Source organism: Macrobrachium nipponense, chromosome 2 (assembly GCF_015104395.2).
Source record: "Macrobrachium nipponense isolate FS-2020 chromosome 2, ASM1510439v2, whole genome shotgun sequence".
Taxonomy (NCBI): Eukaryota; Metazoa; Arthropoda; class Malacostraca; order Decapoda; family Palaemonidae; genus Macrobrachium; species Macrobrachium nipponense.
In genome coordinates this window covers 95361721-95378749 of record NC_087201.1, presented here as the reverse complement: position 1 = coordinate 95378749, position 17029 = coordinate 95361721, and the positions used below count along the sequence as shown (strand labels likewise).

At 36.5% G+C, this 17029-nt stretch overlaps 2 protein-coding genes across 5 annotated transcripts in view; one reads left to right on the top strand and one right to left on the bottom strand.

The window, feature by feature from the left end:
* Positions 1-17029, top strand: part of LOC135220800 (uncharacterized) — a 324318-nt gene that overhangs the window by 215697 nt on the left and 91592 nt on the right. The gene's annotated exons all lie outside the window — the stretch shown is intronic.
* LOC135221576 (uncharacterized) overlaps positions 1-17029 on the bottom strand; it is a 48962-nt gene that overhangs the window by 13081 nt on the left and 18852 nt on the right. Inside the window, exons 3-4 of the mRNA XM_064259267.1 lie at positions 4009-4779; positions 3615-3797 (exon numbers count right to left, since the gene is read on the bottom strand). Of these exons, the coding sequence (XP_064115337.1) occupies positions 3615-3797; positions 4009-4779 (954 nt within the window). The remainder of the gene's footprint in view (positions 1-3614; positions 3798-4008; positions 4780-17029) is intronic.

Sequence of the window (17029 nt, the reverse complement as noted above, 5' to 3'; positions counted from 1 at the left end):
AGGGTTAGGAGTAACAATAACAGAAGTAGCACTCTTCACAACAATGAAGGAGAGCGATCACCTCTCGCAGACATATTCATAACCCTTAGGCCATACTATAGGGTTGGGCAAAATAAAGTCTACAGGAAGGTTAGCAGGTTCACTACCCTGACTTTTGTTTACTGATTAATTGCGTACATACGAATCATACTTTTTCCTTACGGAATTAGACATTTTACTGATTAATTGCGTACATACAATCCTACGTCTTCCTTACGGATTAGACAAAGTCCACACTCCTTACATGACAAATCTCAACAAAGAAGCAAGACCCAAACCCCTCGTGCATACCAAGTGCGGATCTACCGAAGCTTTCGGTAGCCACACCCTATTTTTGCAGACAACACCCTCTGAAACTAGCCTAACTAGATTCAGATATCTTATGCAAAAATGAATCAAATTCAAATCAATTTAAGATAGCGTATGCCTAGCCACAAATCCAAGTAAAGAAATAATCAAAAGACAATTAGGATACTTAGCGGCAATGAAGTTTCCAAAATCCTAAGACGGAGGTACTGAAAACAGGTGTTTTCAGCACCGGCAACAGAAAAATTATGAATAGAAAATGGGAATGGTTCCTGATACCCGCCTCCCAGCGGCGGGAATGGGTACTAACCACCTGGCCGACCACTGCGTGTGTCGGAAGTTTTTTAAATTCTGTCGGACTTCAGAAAATACAGCTATATATATATCTGACAGGTAAGTTTCATGAACAAATTATAATTATAGCTTACACAATATCAAAACAGATAAGAAATAAAATTAGTAATAAATTCAGAGCATATTTATTGTAAAACGTTTCTGTAAATTTACCAAGAACAAAGATTCCTTTTTGGATTTATATGTTTTTTAAATATTTCTGCATTTTTCTTTGCAAAATTACATTTATAACTGACACGCTATCATTTCCAAGTTGTCACGTCCTTCGCCCCGTCCATCTACAAAACACCACCGAGAAAGCAGTTTCATAGATTTAGGCAAATGATAGGAAAGAGTTACACAAGGTTAAGAACTGAAACCAACAGCAACCCCTTGGTATATTAGTGAGCAAATTTACAAAAAGATATCTTGTGAGACACAGAGGCACTACTTTTCCCCTTGAAGTCAAGAACCCAACCAAGTCTCTCATGAGCTGCCCAGTGGATTTTAGCCAGTCTAAAGATTGCCATTAGTGAATTATGGGCTATAGAAGTAATGGCACCTCTTTCCCGACTGATTCCCTCAAAATCAATGGCGTATAATATCGTTACTCGCTATGAGTCACTTCATCATCCATCCAAAAACTGTTATTGCTATGCATGTGAGTATGTCCGTCCAATAAGTTAATCATTCAACATACGTCCCATCCAGTCCTTGTACTGAACTAGAAACACAGACCTCCATGTTGTGGGCCAGAAGAAGAATGAGAATGGACCATGTCCCAAGCCCCAAACCTATCAGCTCCCATTTCCTGGAAAAAAATTCTGAAGAGGAAGGAACAAGTGATAGATTGTGAACACCCTAGCTCCACCTGCCAAAGACCGAAGTCCCAGCAGGTAAGTGAGGCTGTGGGCAGTCATCAACCTGTGAAGATGTCCGCCTGGGGCGGGGAGAGCAATCCCACTCACGTGGAAAATGAGTAAGGGCTGTCCCGTGGGCCTGCTTCAATTTACTTAGAAGCCAAGGCTTCTACAAGGGAAAATGACTGAGGAGGGGACCGCCCCTTTGGCTTGCCTGAGTGACCATGCCAGATGCCAGACCATCGTCCCAGGACCCTTGGTCCATTTTCATGAAAAGCAGGAAGGGGGGTAAGGGAGCAACTACATGCTCTCTCCTTACCTTTCTCACTGGCATGTGCTGGCAGCTGGAACCGGGTCCGTAGACCAGGGACCCTTGCCGACTTCAGTAGACGGGCCACTGGGGCTTGTATCAGCACATGCCTGGCATGGGGTTGGTCCTGGTACACCAGAAATCCAGTACCATGGTACCACTGGCAAGAGATCAGGCCTGGTACCAATAGACAGGTACTGAGATTGGTAATGGTGGTCAAGGTAGATGGGTTACAGTGGTTGGTATTGGTACACCAGGGTTTTGGAGAACCACAGGGTAGCAGTTGCATCCATGCACAAGGCATCAGGAGAATGAGGCAATCTTCCTTTTCCTCTGCTTGCTAGCTTGGAAGAAGAAGGGGGAGGAGGCGACAACACTCAAGGACGAAAGATGAAAAAATATGACAACAATAACTTCCTTCCTTCTCCTCTTCCTAAATTTGCTGTGTGCCTTCAGCAACATGTAGAGAAGAACATCACTCAGAAATTATGTACATGACATTACCTGGGAACTCAATCCCAATACTGCATGAGAGGTTAGCTAGGGAGCAAGAACAGTCCTATAGCTACCATACAATGTGGTTGGTAAGTCATCCCTGGCACAGTCAGAGCAGATACTACCAGCAAATCCCTCAAGCCTAAGAGTGATCATTAAGTTCAAAAGGCACACCAATCTCCCAAAGGCTTAGAGAGGCACATAACTCTCTAAGACCCTCAGCCTCCACAACAACTGAAAAAAGAAATCAGGTTAGATTGTTTATTACACTCATGCCACGGACATGACAATGAATGAGGATCAACTTCAAAAGAGAAACCAAATACACAGTCTGTCCTTCCCTGGACAATGCCTAACCCAGCAGTTTCTTCTTAAAAAGTGCTAATGGAGTGGGTTGTTTATAATTATATTAGACAGCAAGTGCACAACAATAAATAAATAAAAAATAAAAAAGAAGCAAACAGCAGTAGGACAGAGAATCACAGAGAAGTCTTCACATGTCAGTGGCCTGAAGCAAGGTGAAGTGCAAACAGACAAAAGAGTGGAACTTTCCCCTTTACTGTCAGTAATTAACTACCTTGTTTGAAAGTTAAATGGCATTAGTTACCTTGTCTGAAAGTTAAACAGCCATTCTAGCTCATGTCCACAAGCTAAATCCCTATGTAATGACCAAAGGTTTGTATTTGTGTAGGGGCAATAAAGATTAAAAAAAATTCAAACTCTGCTTTGAATCATGGAAATTCTCAGAAAATTCCATATTAGAATGGAGGGATGAGGGGTAAAGAAAGCAGACAGAGTTTGGGGGACTACTGTGAGTTAGGGGCGGAATGAGAGGAAGCCTGAAATACCACCTTAATCAAGACCTGCTATCATGCAGGGCTGTTTTTCCTAAATTTCAAATTCAATTTGGTATGGGTAGACTGGTAAAAGCAGTACAACATGACCTTTAAACAGTACATTTAGTAGACGTCAAATCTCTAGGATTACAAAAGTAAGAGGAGTAAGAGGAGAGAAACTAGTATTTGTAGGAAAGGAGGTTTGGAGAGAGTTATAGAGAAAGGAAAGTACACTTTATAAAGAAACCCAAAATCAATAATTCAATTATGTAAAGTTCCGGATTGCAATTCTGTCATGTTTCTTATTTAATGTACTGTCCAACTTTAGAATTACTTTATCCATGAGTTTCAGGTCTCTTGGTATTTCTTCTTAACATCTAGTCTACTGAAATATAAAATGGATAATGATATGAAAGTTATTGTCTGCACACTCACCCTTTCTTCCTTAGCAGATAACTTCTTTTCTCTAAGGCTTAGTTCTGAAAGTGCTGCAGTTAATTTTCTATTCAAAGTATCACTCTGAGCCAGGCGGCTATGCAAACTTGATTCCATGTAGCTTATTCTTGCTTTCCATTCGTCAGATAGATGTCGCTGAAATTCAGCTTCTCTCAATGACCACTACAAGTAGACAATTAGATCACATGGATATTAAGGAACAAAAATAATTGTTATATATTCATACAATTCAAACACACAAATACACATATGCATCTGTGTGAGTATTTGTCAAGATGGGCAAGCCTACATATGTAAAAGGATCAACTTACACAAAATTTATTGATGTAAAATATTTAAACTTTCACGCATAAAAGTACATAGCTGGGCTAACCTGTTTCAAGAACAATGCCTGCTGATCAACCTTCCATGATTCTACTTCCAGAGCAGCTTTCACAAGGTGTCTCCTTAATTTATTTCCTTCACTGGTTAATTCTTGGAGTGCAGCAACTTCACTTAACGTAGGTTTCTTGTGATGGAGTTTTCGTGAAGTTCCCCCCCTTCGTCTCTTGCCAGCAGGTAATATATCCTCTTCTGAAGATTCAGATGATACTAGTGGTGAATCAAGCCTGCTGTGGTACTTTGATTTCCCAGATCTGTGACTCCTCCGAGGATATACAGGGTATTCATACATATCAATTTCAGACTCACTAGAACCATCAGAGTCTGAATAAACAGAGGGAATGTAGTGTAGGTTTCTCTGAGACTGTCCACTAAGTTGGAAAACGACACCAATCACTGGTTCTTTTCCTGGAATGAATTCCCTTGGTTCTGGTGCGACAGATATCATTTGGTGCAATCCCTCTAATGTTAGAGGAACCTGTGATAATACTCTGCTATCAAAATCTTGAAATTTCATTAAGCTAATTGAAGCAGAGGCCAAACACAAGTCTCCGACAAGAAGGTGGATAGGGAACACTGAATTTTTCTTAAAATATGCAGACAAATTAGAAGGTGTTGCTCGAATGTTTCCAGCCACCCTTTCTGCTAAAAACTCTGGATTGCTCAAACTCTTTATTGGGTCACTAGTAATCATACAACCCATTAATGAGTAAGAAAAACATGTTTCAGTATTTGGACTCCATGTAAAATCTTTAGGAAGAAGCTGTAAAGAAAAAAAAAATTTGAATGTCATTTTCATGTTGGTATAAGATGCAACAGCATAACAACATAAAAAAGGTATGCTAAAAACTACAATAATAACTTCATGAAATTGCAAAGAACTGTGAAGCCCTAAATACAGCCTATAAACTATGTTTTACTAACTAATTACTGGCATAGTTTTTATGCCAAAATGTTAAATTAACTAAATACACTATGATCCATATCAGTTTACTTTTCTGAAAAAAAAATTAAATATTAATAGTAACCATGATGTCAAGGTCCGTTATTTTTAACCTGACCTTCTATTATACTTTCCACCAGCAATGCTTATATTTGTGGTGCTGTAAGTACCAAAAGAAACAGCTGTTTCAACTATCATGTACAATTAGTGTAAACAAGAAGCTTAAGACATTTAATGTACAAAGATAATATAAGAGGATTGAAGATGAAAATTTGAATAATATTAACACCTTGTGGACAGGTAACATACATACGTGTATAACCCTCTTACGCCGAAGCGGTAAAAAAAAAATTGTCTCCCGTGTGCCGGAGGTGTTTCAGAGTGAGCGCGGAAGCGGTAAAAATATTTTTTTTTTTAAATCACAGCGCGCTTAGTTTTCAAGATTAAAAGTTAATTTTTGGCTCCTTTTTTTGTCATTGGCTGAAGTTTAGTATGCAACCATCAGAAATGAAAAAAATGATCATTATCATATATAAATAATGCGATATATGATAGCGCAAAAACAAAATTTCATATATAATTGTATTCAAATCGCGCTGTGCGCAAAACGGTTAAAGGTAACAAGTTACTTTTTTTTTCGTTGTAATTTTACACTAAATTGCAATCATTTTGGTATATAACACATTGTAAACGATAAAGCAACACGAGAAAATATTATCACAAAATAATGTATGAATTCATAACACGCGGACATACATAAACAAATATTTTTTTCAAAATTTCACCATAAATCTAAATATTGTCCTAGAGACTTCCAATTTCTTTCAAAATGAAGACAAATGATTGAATATTACTATACTGTAAGAGTATTAGCTTACAATTGCAGTTTTCGACCATATCTGACGAGTTAAAGTTGACCGAATGTCGAATTTTTTTATATATATATTTTTTATATGCAATTATTTCCAAAATAGAAAGCTACAACCTTCAAATATTTTCATTTTATTCTACATAAAATTGCGCACATTTTCATATATAAAACTCTATGAAATGCCTAATATGAAACGGAGCAAATATTCCAAGAATGGGACGTACGCATTTCGGAGATTTGTAGCGGAGAATCCACAAGCGGAGGGAAGGAAAGATTTTTTTTTAAATTCACCATAAATCTAAATATTTTGCTAGAGACTTCGAATTTGTTTCAAGATGAAGATAAATGACTGAATATTAACTAAGACTGTAAAGTTTTTAGCTTACAATTGCGTTTTTCAACCATTTCGGTAGAGTCAAAGTTGACCGAACGTGGTTTTTTTTGTCAAAAAATATCGTGATTTATATGCAAATATTTAAAAAATGAGAAAAGCTACAACCTTCAATTATTTTTTGTTGTATTCTACATGAAATTGTGCACATTTTCATATATAAAACTTTATGTAACGGCTAATTTAAAATGGTGCAAACATTACCACAATCGCACATATGATTTTTTCGGAAGAGTTACCGCACGGACATAAAGAAAATGTTATTTTTTCCATAAATTCACCATAAATCGAAATATTGTGCTAGAGACTTCCAATTTGTTGCAAAATGAAGGTAAATGCTTGAATATTACTAGAATATAAGCGTTTTAGCTTACAATTGTGACCATTTCGGTAGAGTCAAAGTTGACCGAAGGTTGAAATTTTGGCAATTATCATTATTTATATGAAAATATCTCAAAACTGATAAAAGCTACAATCATGAGTATTTTATTGTTGTATTCTACATAAAAATGCGCACATTTTCATATATAATACTTCATCTAACGGCTAATTTACAATGGTACAAAAATTATGTCAAAGTGACGAAATAATTTCCGAGATGTGTCACAGATACTTTTTAGTGCGGCAAGAAAGAAATTCGCGCTTGCGCGCCTGCGTAACGATTGTAAACAAAACAACACCTTGATCCGTGAACTCCCAGCATCCCCCAAGGCACGTGATTCAAAAGTTTTAGGCTGGTAAGCCTATAAGTATTTTTCCGCGAATTTTAAAAAAAACTTTTGTAAGTCGACGTAAAATACGTCCAGTCGGCACACGGGAGACAAAAAATGTCGACGTAAAATACGTCCAGTCGGCGTAAGAGGGTTTATTATAGTTTTAGGGTGGATTTCGGGTGACATAAATATATGTTCAAGATTTTGCAGCATACAGTTGGAACGAATTTTCCAGGAAAAGCGTTCAGATCACTTACGTGGGCCATAAATGACTCATGGCAACTTTTTACCCCAACTCTAACAACTGGTCGGTACAGGAGAGACCATTTTGCCCTGACATGTCATGGGGGATTGTTGTCCACCATTCTCATCCAAGAGTGTCTCATAAATATTTTACAATAAATATACTCAGAATTTATTACTGATTTTAGTTCTCAACTGTTATGATGTTGTGTGAACTCTTAATTAAAATTTTACAAAATAAAAATGAAAAATATTAAAAAAAACATAATAAATTTGGTAAAATTAACATACTTTTAGGACTGTCTTTTTGGATTTGAGGCCCTGCACAGAATTGGAAACATTCACCTTCACCTTCACTTGGAAGGTATATAGAAAATTTTTAGAATTTTTTTTTTCTATACCATGAGTTTTTGCATATCTTCCTCTTGAGTGATTGCATGGAAAGGTCAAACTGATTTCTTGTACAGCGGTACCTCGTTTGTCAAACATTTCTTTAGTTGAACATTCTGTTTTTTGTAAGAAATTTTCAAGAAAATTTTGTATAATTTGTTGAATAGATGCTCATACGTACTTCGAACTGACCGAGTATCTTGTTTATATGTGTATTTGACAGCCTACTGTGAACTACAAGAAAACTGATTTAATATGTTTTTCATTTATAATACATACTTTAATGATAACCATATTTGGCAAAATAAATAATACAATAAGGCATTTCAGCATAAAATTTAGTATAAAATATGTACATCATCGTATGATACCGCGGTGACGTCACGCGCATCTGACTTGAGACTGAACGAGGGAGCGTTAAATTGTTGCGGGAGAAGAAGGGAAGGGAGAAGTTTAAAATATTTTTATCTTATGTAAAAGCAATTAACAATTCCACAAATAAAGAGGAATTTCACAATACATTTACCATAATGATAAAATATAAAAAACAATCAAATTGAGTCAGTGTTTGGTGCACCGAGTGAGATGGTATAGTTAAATCATATTCAACAAAATAGTAAATGAAAGAAGGTTTCTTACAATAAAATTTGGCATAAATGATTAACAAAATCATTCATCCTTGCGGTGATGCACCACTAACTTGAGATAGAGGGAGGGCGTGTTTACATTTTTTAGGAATAATAACTGAATGATTTTAAGTTATCATACGTCATGATATTGTTGAGGAGAGAGGAAGAGACGATAAAATCTTTGCTATAATATGTTCAAGATTTTGTAGCATACAGTTGGAACGAATTTTCCAGGAAAAGCGTTCAGATAACTTCCATGGGCCATAAATGACTCATGGCAACTTTTTACCCCACCTCTAATAACTGGTCGGTACAGGAGAAAGATCATTTTGCCCTGACGTGTCATAGGGGATCGTTGTCCACCATTCTCATCCAAGAGTGTCTCATATTTTAGAATAAATATACTCAGAATTTATTACTGATTTTAGTTCTTAACTGTTACGATATTGTGTGAACTCTTAATTATAATTTTACAACACAAAAAAAAAAAAAAAAAAAAAAAAAAAAAAAAAAAAAAAAAAAAAAAAAAAAAAAGTTATAAATTTGGTAAAATTAACATTTTTAGGACTGTCCTTTGGGATTTGAGGGCCCCCACAGAGTTGGAAACATTCACCTTCACCTTCACTTGGAAGGTCGTTATGGTAATCTCTTTATAGCAAAGAATTATATATTAAAGGAAGGAAAATGCATCTTCTTCGAGTAGGTCTGCAGCACATGTTGGAGGCATCTGTTCTCATGATTGTTCGAGAATACTCAGGTGTGTTACTGAACTCAGCACGTGCCATTGCGACGCTAGAAACGCTGTGTATGCCGTGTATTATGATGTAACTTGTCGCCTGGATCCTTCTAAAAAGTTCCTGTAGAGGGACAGCAACGTTCGGTGGTTAAGCTCCGCCTTTTCAGCCCCGCCCCCAAAATCACTGTATATATATATATATATATATATATGCCCTGAGAAAGTAGAAATCAGATCATCAGAGGGATAAGAGAAGAAGGAAGAGACGAAGGATAAGAGAGGAAGAGGACGCACAAGTGTGTGTGAACGGAAACGAGTCAAGTCGTCCATAGTCGGAGAGAGAGATATCTCGACGCTGAGCAACCCCTTTCAGAGAAGAAACATCCTACAAGTGGTTTTGAGGAGCAACCTGATCAAGATAGATAAGACATTTCGTTCTGCATTATGAAGTCAAGAAGCCGTCTGAAGTTTCTGTTGTCCCCTTTGTGAAGCTGTTGTTTCGAGTACTGATTTCGACCGCTGCAAAACTGACCAGCAAGTATTTCATTCCCGCACTCTTTCCCCACTTTGCATATTGTGTGATTTTATTTTTGTTATGTAAATAGGGGAAACCATTCTGCATTTATCTTTGTTGATAAGATTGTAAATAAACTGCTGTTCTGTTTGAGTTTCTTTCTATAACTGTTCTGTTTGAGTTTCTTTCTATAATTGTATCCCCAGTGTTGAATCCATTTTGTTTATTATAATTAAGAACCTGTAGCGGACCTTGGTCTGTAACAGTGGTGACCTTGGGCCAGGATATTTGGCACTGTAACAGATTGAGACAGAGAGAATATAAAAAGAACAAGAATGAGTGAGATGCTGAAAGAGTTTATTGAGTCTAGTAAGCTTCTAGGTCTAGAGGGGAATGATCTCCGTGAGTATGTTGAAAGGAAAGAAAGAGAAAAGTATGGGAGACATGAAAGAGCAGCTGAGAGAGAAGCATTGAGAATGCAGCAAGGGAGAGAAATTATGATAATGCAGCAGGAAGAAAGAGAGACAGAACATATGCATGAGTTGGAAATCGCTCATTTAAGGCAAAGTACTCTTTAACAGTCAGACAGGCGAGAACGAAAAGGAAGCTGATGGTTTAGGTATGAGTGCAGTGTTGAAATTAGTACCAAAGTTTGACAAGGAAGATGTAACGACATATTTCATGTGTTTTGAGAAGTTAATGGAAAGAGTAGGTCCTCCTAAAGAAATGTGGACTCTATATTTACAGTCAGCTTTGCGTGGTAGGGCACTTACTGTGTATAGTTGTATGTCTAAGGAGGAATGTGATGATTATGATATAGTGAAAGAAACTGTTCTTAGCACATACAGGTTAGTACCCGAGGCGTACCATAAGAAATTTAGAAGTTTGAGAAAGGACGAGAATATTATGTATGTAGAATACGGTAAGAAGTTAAAAAGGCTGTTTTTTTATTGGTTTACTTCCACTAAAGTTGGTGATTTTGATGGTCTAAAGAACTTAGTATTGCTAGAAAACTTCAAAGATAATGTATCCCCTGAGATTAAGCTTTATATAGAAGATAGGCGAGAAGTGTCTTTTGCAGGAGCAACTAGGTTAGCAGACGAATATAGTCTGACTCATAATTTAAGTATCAGTAAGAAGCGAAATGATCCTTCGTCTGGTAGAGCACAAAGCAGTAAAGGTTTCAGCTCTAGTAATAGCAATGCGAATAAAAGTGACCATTCCTGTTATGCATGCGGAAAACCTGGTCATACGTCTACGGTTTGTGAGAATAAAGTGGCATTTAGTGGCTCAAAATTTACTTGTTTCCGATGTAATGGGAAAGGGCATTTAGCGAGAAATTGTGCAGTAGTAAGGGAGAACGTTAAGAAACCAGAGTCTCTAATTAACCTTTCGTCAAGTAGGGATGATGTGAAGAGAAACTAGGAAATTTTTGGTGAATTTCTGTCAGAAGGTATAGTTTCCTCTCTTGGAGGAGGAGATTCGAGAGTAGTCTTGCTTTGGGACACAGGAGCTGCTGTCTCCCTAATTAGGAGAGTGTGTGTGCCAAACAGGGCAGAAATCAACATGGAAGAAAAAGTCATGTTAGGTGGGTTTCCTAACACTTGTGTTCTTTGTCCTTTGTTGAAGGTAAACTTGTTAAGTCAGGTAGTGTCAGGAGAAGTGAAACTAGCAGTTGTTGACAGTTTGCCCGTTGATGGCGTTGACATCATTGTCGGTAATGACTTAGCTTTATCCAAGTGTGTGAATCCTGTTGTGAGTGAGATTCCAGTGCCTGAAATGGTAGTAACTAGGTCAGGTTTAGATACAGACGTAGACTATGGTCATAGTTTGTATGTGGATTCGAACGAGTGTGAGTTCGTGGATTTGAATGAGTGTGATAGAGGTGGCAAGGTTGATCTTGGCATGAGTGTGTCTGAGAGACCTGACTCTATAGGTGATGACAGTAATAGCCAAGCAGAAGGTGTAGCTGTCGAGGATAACGTAGTCGATGTAGTGGAATCAAGTAATAGTTACTGTGATGAATTAGGCACTAACCTTTTGAATAAGGATGAGCTTGTCCAGTTTCAGAGAGAGGATGAGACACTAACCTGAATTTTTTAATGTGAGCTGGATGATGATCTCGATAATGTGTGTAAGGAAACGTTTTGTTTAAAAGACGAAGTTTTGTGTCGTTATGTTCTTCCAAAGTTGGTAGCAAAGAGGAAATCACTGAACAATTAGTGTTTCCTAGGAAGCTTCGTGAACTAGTTTTGAAGTTAGCGCACGATGAGCAAGGACATTTGGGAGTAAATAAAATTTTCAGGTGAATTAGTAGGGCGTACTTTTGGCCTAAAATGAGAAGTGACATAAAGAGGTATGTTTTAAGCTGTCATGAATGCCAAATTGCCGGAAAACCAAATCAAGTAATTCCCAGAGCTCCATTGTCTAATATTCCTTCAGTAGGCGAACCTTTTGAGAATGTAGTTGTCAATATGGTCGGACCGTTGCCCTGAAGTAAGGGAGGGAGTATATATCTGTTAACAATCATTGATAGACTAACTTGCTATCCAGAGGCGATACCTGTGAGGAGCTGTAACACAAGGACCGTAGTTAAACGATTGTTAGATTATCTTTCTAAGTTTGGTCTGCGTCGTACTATACAGTGATTGGTAGTAATTTTGTATCCAAATATTTCAGGGATAGAATGAAAGAGTTAGGCATTAAACTAGTAACATCCACACCTTATCATCCCGAATCAGAAGGCATTGTGGAGCGGTTTCACCAAACGTTAAAGAGTTGTTTACGAAAATTGTGTAAGAACTTTGAACATGACTGAGAAGAAAAGTTACCTTTGGTTTTACCTTTGGATTTATTTAGTCCTTTCGAGCCTACCCGAGCAGTTTTTCCGTCACACCACCGCTTAAAAAGGAGTCCTTTGGAAATGTTAAAATTTTAAAATGTAAATTTTTAAAATGCCTTAAAGATAGGTAAAAAAGGACGGAGGAACTATACATAAACTAATCTAGAGTGTTACAAAAACAATTTAAGAGATGCTTGGCAACTAGCCAAGGCGAGCGGAAGTGAAAAGTCAAGGGGAAACTAAATGGAAAAAAAACATGATCTTAGAGCGAAAGAGAAGTTTCTGTGTGCGAAAATAAAAGTTTTTTAGTATTAGTCCAGAAAGAAGGCCCCTCCTTATCTTATAAGTTCGAAGGTCCTTTTTCAATTTTAGAGAAGAGGGGGGAATCTAAATTATTTAATTGATATGGGTATGCATAGAGCAAAGTGGATGCATGTAAACTTGCTCAAGAATTATAAAGAATGCCTGTTTTGAGTAAAACTCCAATGTGCTTAAGAATTTCCAAGTTTTAATCAGAGTTCGGAAAAGGAAAACTAAGAGGAAAGGATAATGTTATTGCTGATAGCCTCTCTAGAGATTTTTCAGGATTCAGGATGAGTAGCCCGATGACCATTTTTTGTTTGTACGGTTGGGTGAATAAATGGAGAAGTGTGCTTGGTTACTGAGTTAAAGCTTTATGCAGAATTGCTCCCCTACTGTTTGATTCTTGTTTCTTAAAGAAAAAAAAATCAGTTGATTTAATTTTTTTTCTTTTGGGAGAACGTATCATGGCAATCGCTTTACAGCAAAGAATTATATATTAAAGGAAAGGAAAATGCATCTTCTTCAAGTAGGTCTGCAGCAAGGAGGCATTTGCGCACATGTTGGAGGTGCCTGTTCTCATGATTGTTCGAGAATACTAAGGTGTGTTATGGAACTCAGTATGCGCTGTCACGTCGCTAGAAACGCCGCCGTGTATTATGATGTAACTTGTCGTCTGGATCCTTCCAAAAAGTTCCTGTCGAGAGACAGTGATGTTCGGTGGCTAAGCTCCGCCCTTTTCAGCCCCGCCCCCAAAATCACCAGTCAAGTCACAAGTCAAGTCGTCCATAGTCGGAGAGAGAGAGATATCTTGACAGTGAGCAACCCCTTTCAGAGAAGAAACGTCCTATAAGTGGTTTTGAGGAGCAACCCACCATTCGAGTATCAAGATAAGACTTTTCTTTCTGCATTACGAAGTCAAGAAGCCGTCTGAAGCTTCTGTTGTCCCCTTTGTGAAACCGTTGTTTCGAGTACTGATTTCGACAGCTGCAAAACTGGCCAGCAAGTATTTCGTTACCGCACTGTTTCCTCAGTTTGCATATTGTAAGATTTTATTTTTGTTAAGTGAATAGGAGAAACCGTTCTGCATTTATTTTTGTTAGTAAGCTTGTAAATAAACTGATGTTCTGTTTGAGTTCCTTCTATAATCATATCCCCAGTTTCAACTGTTGGTGGTGAATCCCTTTTTTTTATTATAATTAAGAACCTGTAGCGGACCTCGGTCTGTAAGAAAGGTACATACAGAAATTGTTTTAGAATTTTTTCTTATACCATGAGTTTCTGCATATCTTTCTCTTGAGTGATCGCATGGAAAGGTCAAACTGATTTCTTGTACCGTGGTACCTCGTTTGTCAAATATTTTTTTAGTCGAACATTCCGCTTTTCGTAAGAAATTTTCAAGAAAATTTTGTATAATTTGTTGAATAGATGCTCATACTTCGAAATGACCGAATATCTTGTTTATACGTGTATTTGACAGCCTACTGTGAACTACAAGAAAACTGATTTAATATGTTTTTCATTTATAATACATACTTTAATGATAACCATATTTGGCAAAATAAATAGAAGAATAAGGCATTTCAGTATAAAATTTAGTATAAAATATGTACATCATCATACGATACCGCGGTGACGTCACTGCGCAGCTGACTTGAGACTGAAAACAAGGAAGCGTTACTATGTTGAGGAGAGAAGGGGAGAAGGGAGAGTTAAAATATTACTTTATGTAAAGCAATAACAATTCACATATAAAGGGGAATTTCACAATACTACATTTAACCCTTAAACGCCGAAGCAGTAAAAAAAAAATGTCTCCTGTGTGCCGGAGGTGTTTCAGAGTGAGCGCGGAAGCGGAAAATTTTTTTTTTTCAAAAATCACAGCGTGCCTCAGCTTTTTTAAGATAAGAGTTCATTTTTGGCTCCTTTGTTTTTGTCATTGCCTGAAGTTTAGTATGCAACCATCAAAAATGAAAAAAATTATCATTATCATATATAAATAATGCAATATATGATAGCGCAAAAACAAAATTTCATATATAATTATATTCAAATTGCGCTGTGCGCAAAACAGTTAAAGGTAACAAGTTACTTTTTTTTTCATTGTAATGTAAAATAAATTGCAATCATTTTGGTATATAACACTTTGTAAAACAATAAAAGCAACACAGAGAAAATATTATCACAAAATAATGCATGAATTCGTAACGCGCAGACGTAAATACAAATATTTTTTCTCAAAAATTCACCATAAATCTAAAGATTATTTGTCCTAGTAGTACTTCCAATTTCTTTCAAAAACAACATGAAGACAAAATGATTGAATATTACTATACTGTAAGACTATTAGCTTACAAATGCAGTTTTCGACCATATCTGACGAGTTAAAGTTGACCGAATGTCGATTTTTTATATATATATATTTTTTATATGCAATTATTTCCAAAATAAAAAAGAAAAGCTACAACCTTCAATATTTTTTGTTTTTTTCTACAGGAAAACTGCGCACATTTTCATATATAAAACTCTATGAAATGCCATAATAAATGAAACGGATCAAATATTCCGAGATGGGACGTACGCATTTCGGAGATTTGTGGCGGAGAATCCACGCGCGAGGGAAGGAAAGTTTTTTTTTTAAATTCACCATAAATCTAAATATTGTGCTAGAGACTTCGAATTTGTTTCAAGATGAAGATAAATGACTGAATATTACTAGACTGTAAGAGTTTTAGCTTACAATTGCGTCGACCATTTCGGTAGAGTCAAAGTTGACCGACGTGGTGTTTTTTTTCTATATATCGTGATTTATATGCAAATATTTCAAAAATGAGAAAAGCTACAACCTTCAATTATTTTTTGTTGTATTCTACATGAAATTGTGCACATTTTCATATATAAAACTTTATGTAACGGCTAATTTAAAATGGTGCAAACATTACCACAATCGCATGTATGATTTTTTGTTTTTTTTTTTTTTTTTTTTTTTTTTTTTCGGAAGAGTTACCGCGCGGACGTAAAGAAAATGTTTATTTTTTTCATAAATTCACCATAATAGAAATATTGTGCTAGAGACTTCCAATTTGTTGCAAAATGAAGGTAAATTCTTGAATATTACTAGAATATAAGCGTTTTAGCTTACAATTGCGTTTTTCGACCATTTCGGTAGAGTCAAATTTGACCTAAGTTGAAAATTTGTCACATCATTTTTTATATGAAAATATTTCAAAACTGATAAAAGCTACAACCATGGGTAGTTTTTAGTGGTATTGTGCATGAAATTTCGCACATTTCCATATATAAAAACTTTATGTAACGGCTAATTTTAAAATGGTGCAAAGATTACCACAATCGCATGTATGATTTTTTTCGGAAGAGTTACCGCACGGACGTAAGGAAAAAGTTTTTTCATAAATTCACCATAAATCGAAATATTGTGCTAGAGACTTTCAATTAGTTGCAAAATTAAGGTAAATGATTGAATATTACTAAAATATAAGAGTTTTAGCTTACAATTGCGTTTTTTGACCATTTTGGTAGTCAAAGTAGACCGAAGGTTGAAATTTTGGCAATTATCGTTATCTATATAAAAATATCTCAAAACCGATAAAAGCTACAATCATGAATATTTTTTGTTGTATTCTACATAAAAATGCGCTCATTTTCATATATAATACTCCAAGTAACGGCTAATTTAAAATGGTACAAAAATTATGTCAAAGTGACGAAATAATTTCCGAGATGTGTCACAGATACTTTTTAGTGCGACAAGAAAGAAATTCGCGCTTGCGCGCCTGCATAACGATTGTAAACAAAACAACACCTCAATCCGTGAACTCCCAGCATCCCCCAAGGCGCGTGATTCAAAAGTTTTCGGCTGGTAGGTCTATAAGTATTTTTCCGCAAATTAAAAAAAAAAAAATTTTGAGTCGACGTATGGTACGTCCATTCGGCATACGGGAGACGTTTTGACTCGACGTTTAATACGTCCATTCGGCGTTTAAGGGTTAACATAATGATAAAATATAAAAACAATCAAATTGAATCAGTGTTCGGTGCACCGAGTGAGATGGTACAGTTTAATCATATTCAACAAAATAGTAAATGAAAGACCAAAGTTTCTTACAATAAAATTTAGAATAAAAGATTAACAAAATCATTTGCCCTTGCGGTGATGCACCACTAACTTGAGATAGAGGGAGGGCTCGTTTATATTTTAATAAAACTTGTTTTACTACATCTAACCATATTGCATGTACTGTCATACTACAATATGTATATGAACTGGGCGATGCTGACCCATTTGCATTCTTGCGCAAGAGCTTCCAGACAATAAGAATGCAGTCAGGGCCAGAAAAGACAACCCTTGATGGGAGGAGAGGGGAGAGAAGGGTCTGCTTTCTACTGACTTAACAGCTGAGGTGGGGTGATTACTAACCCG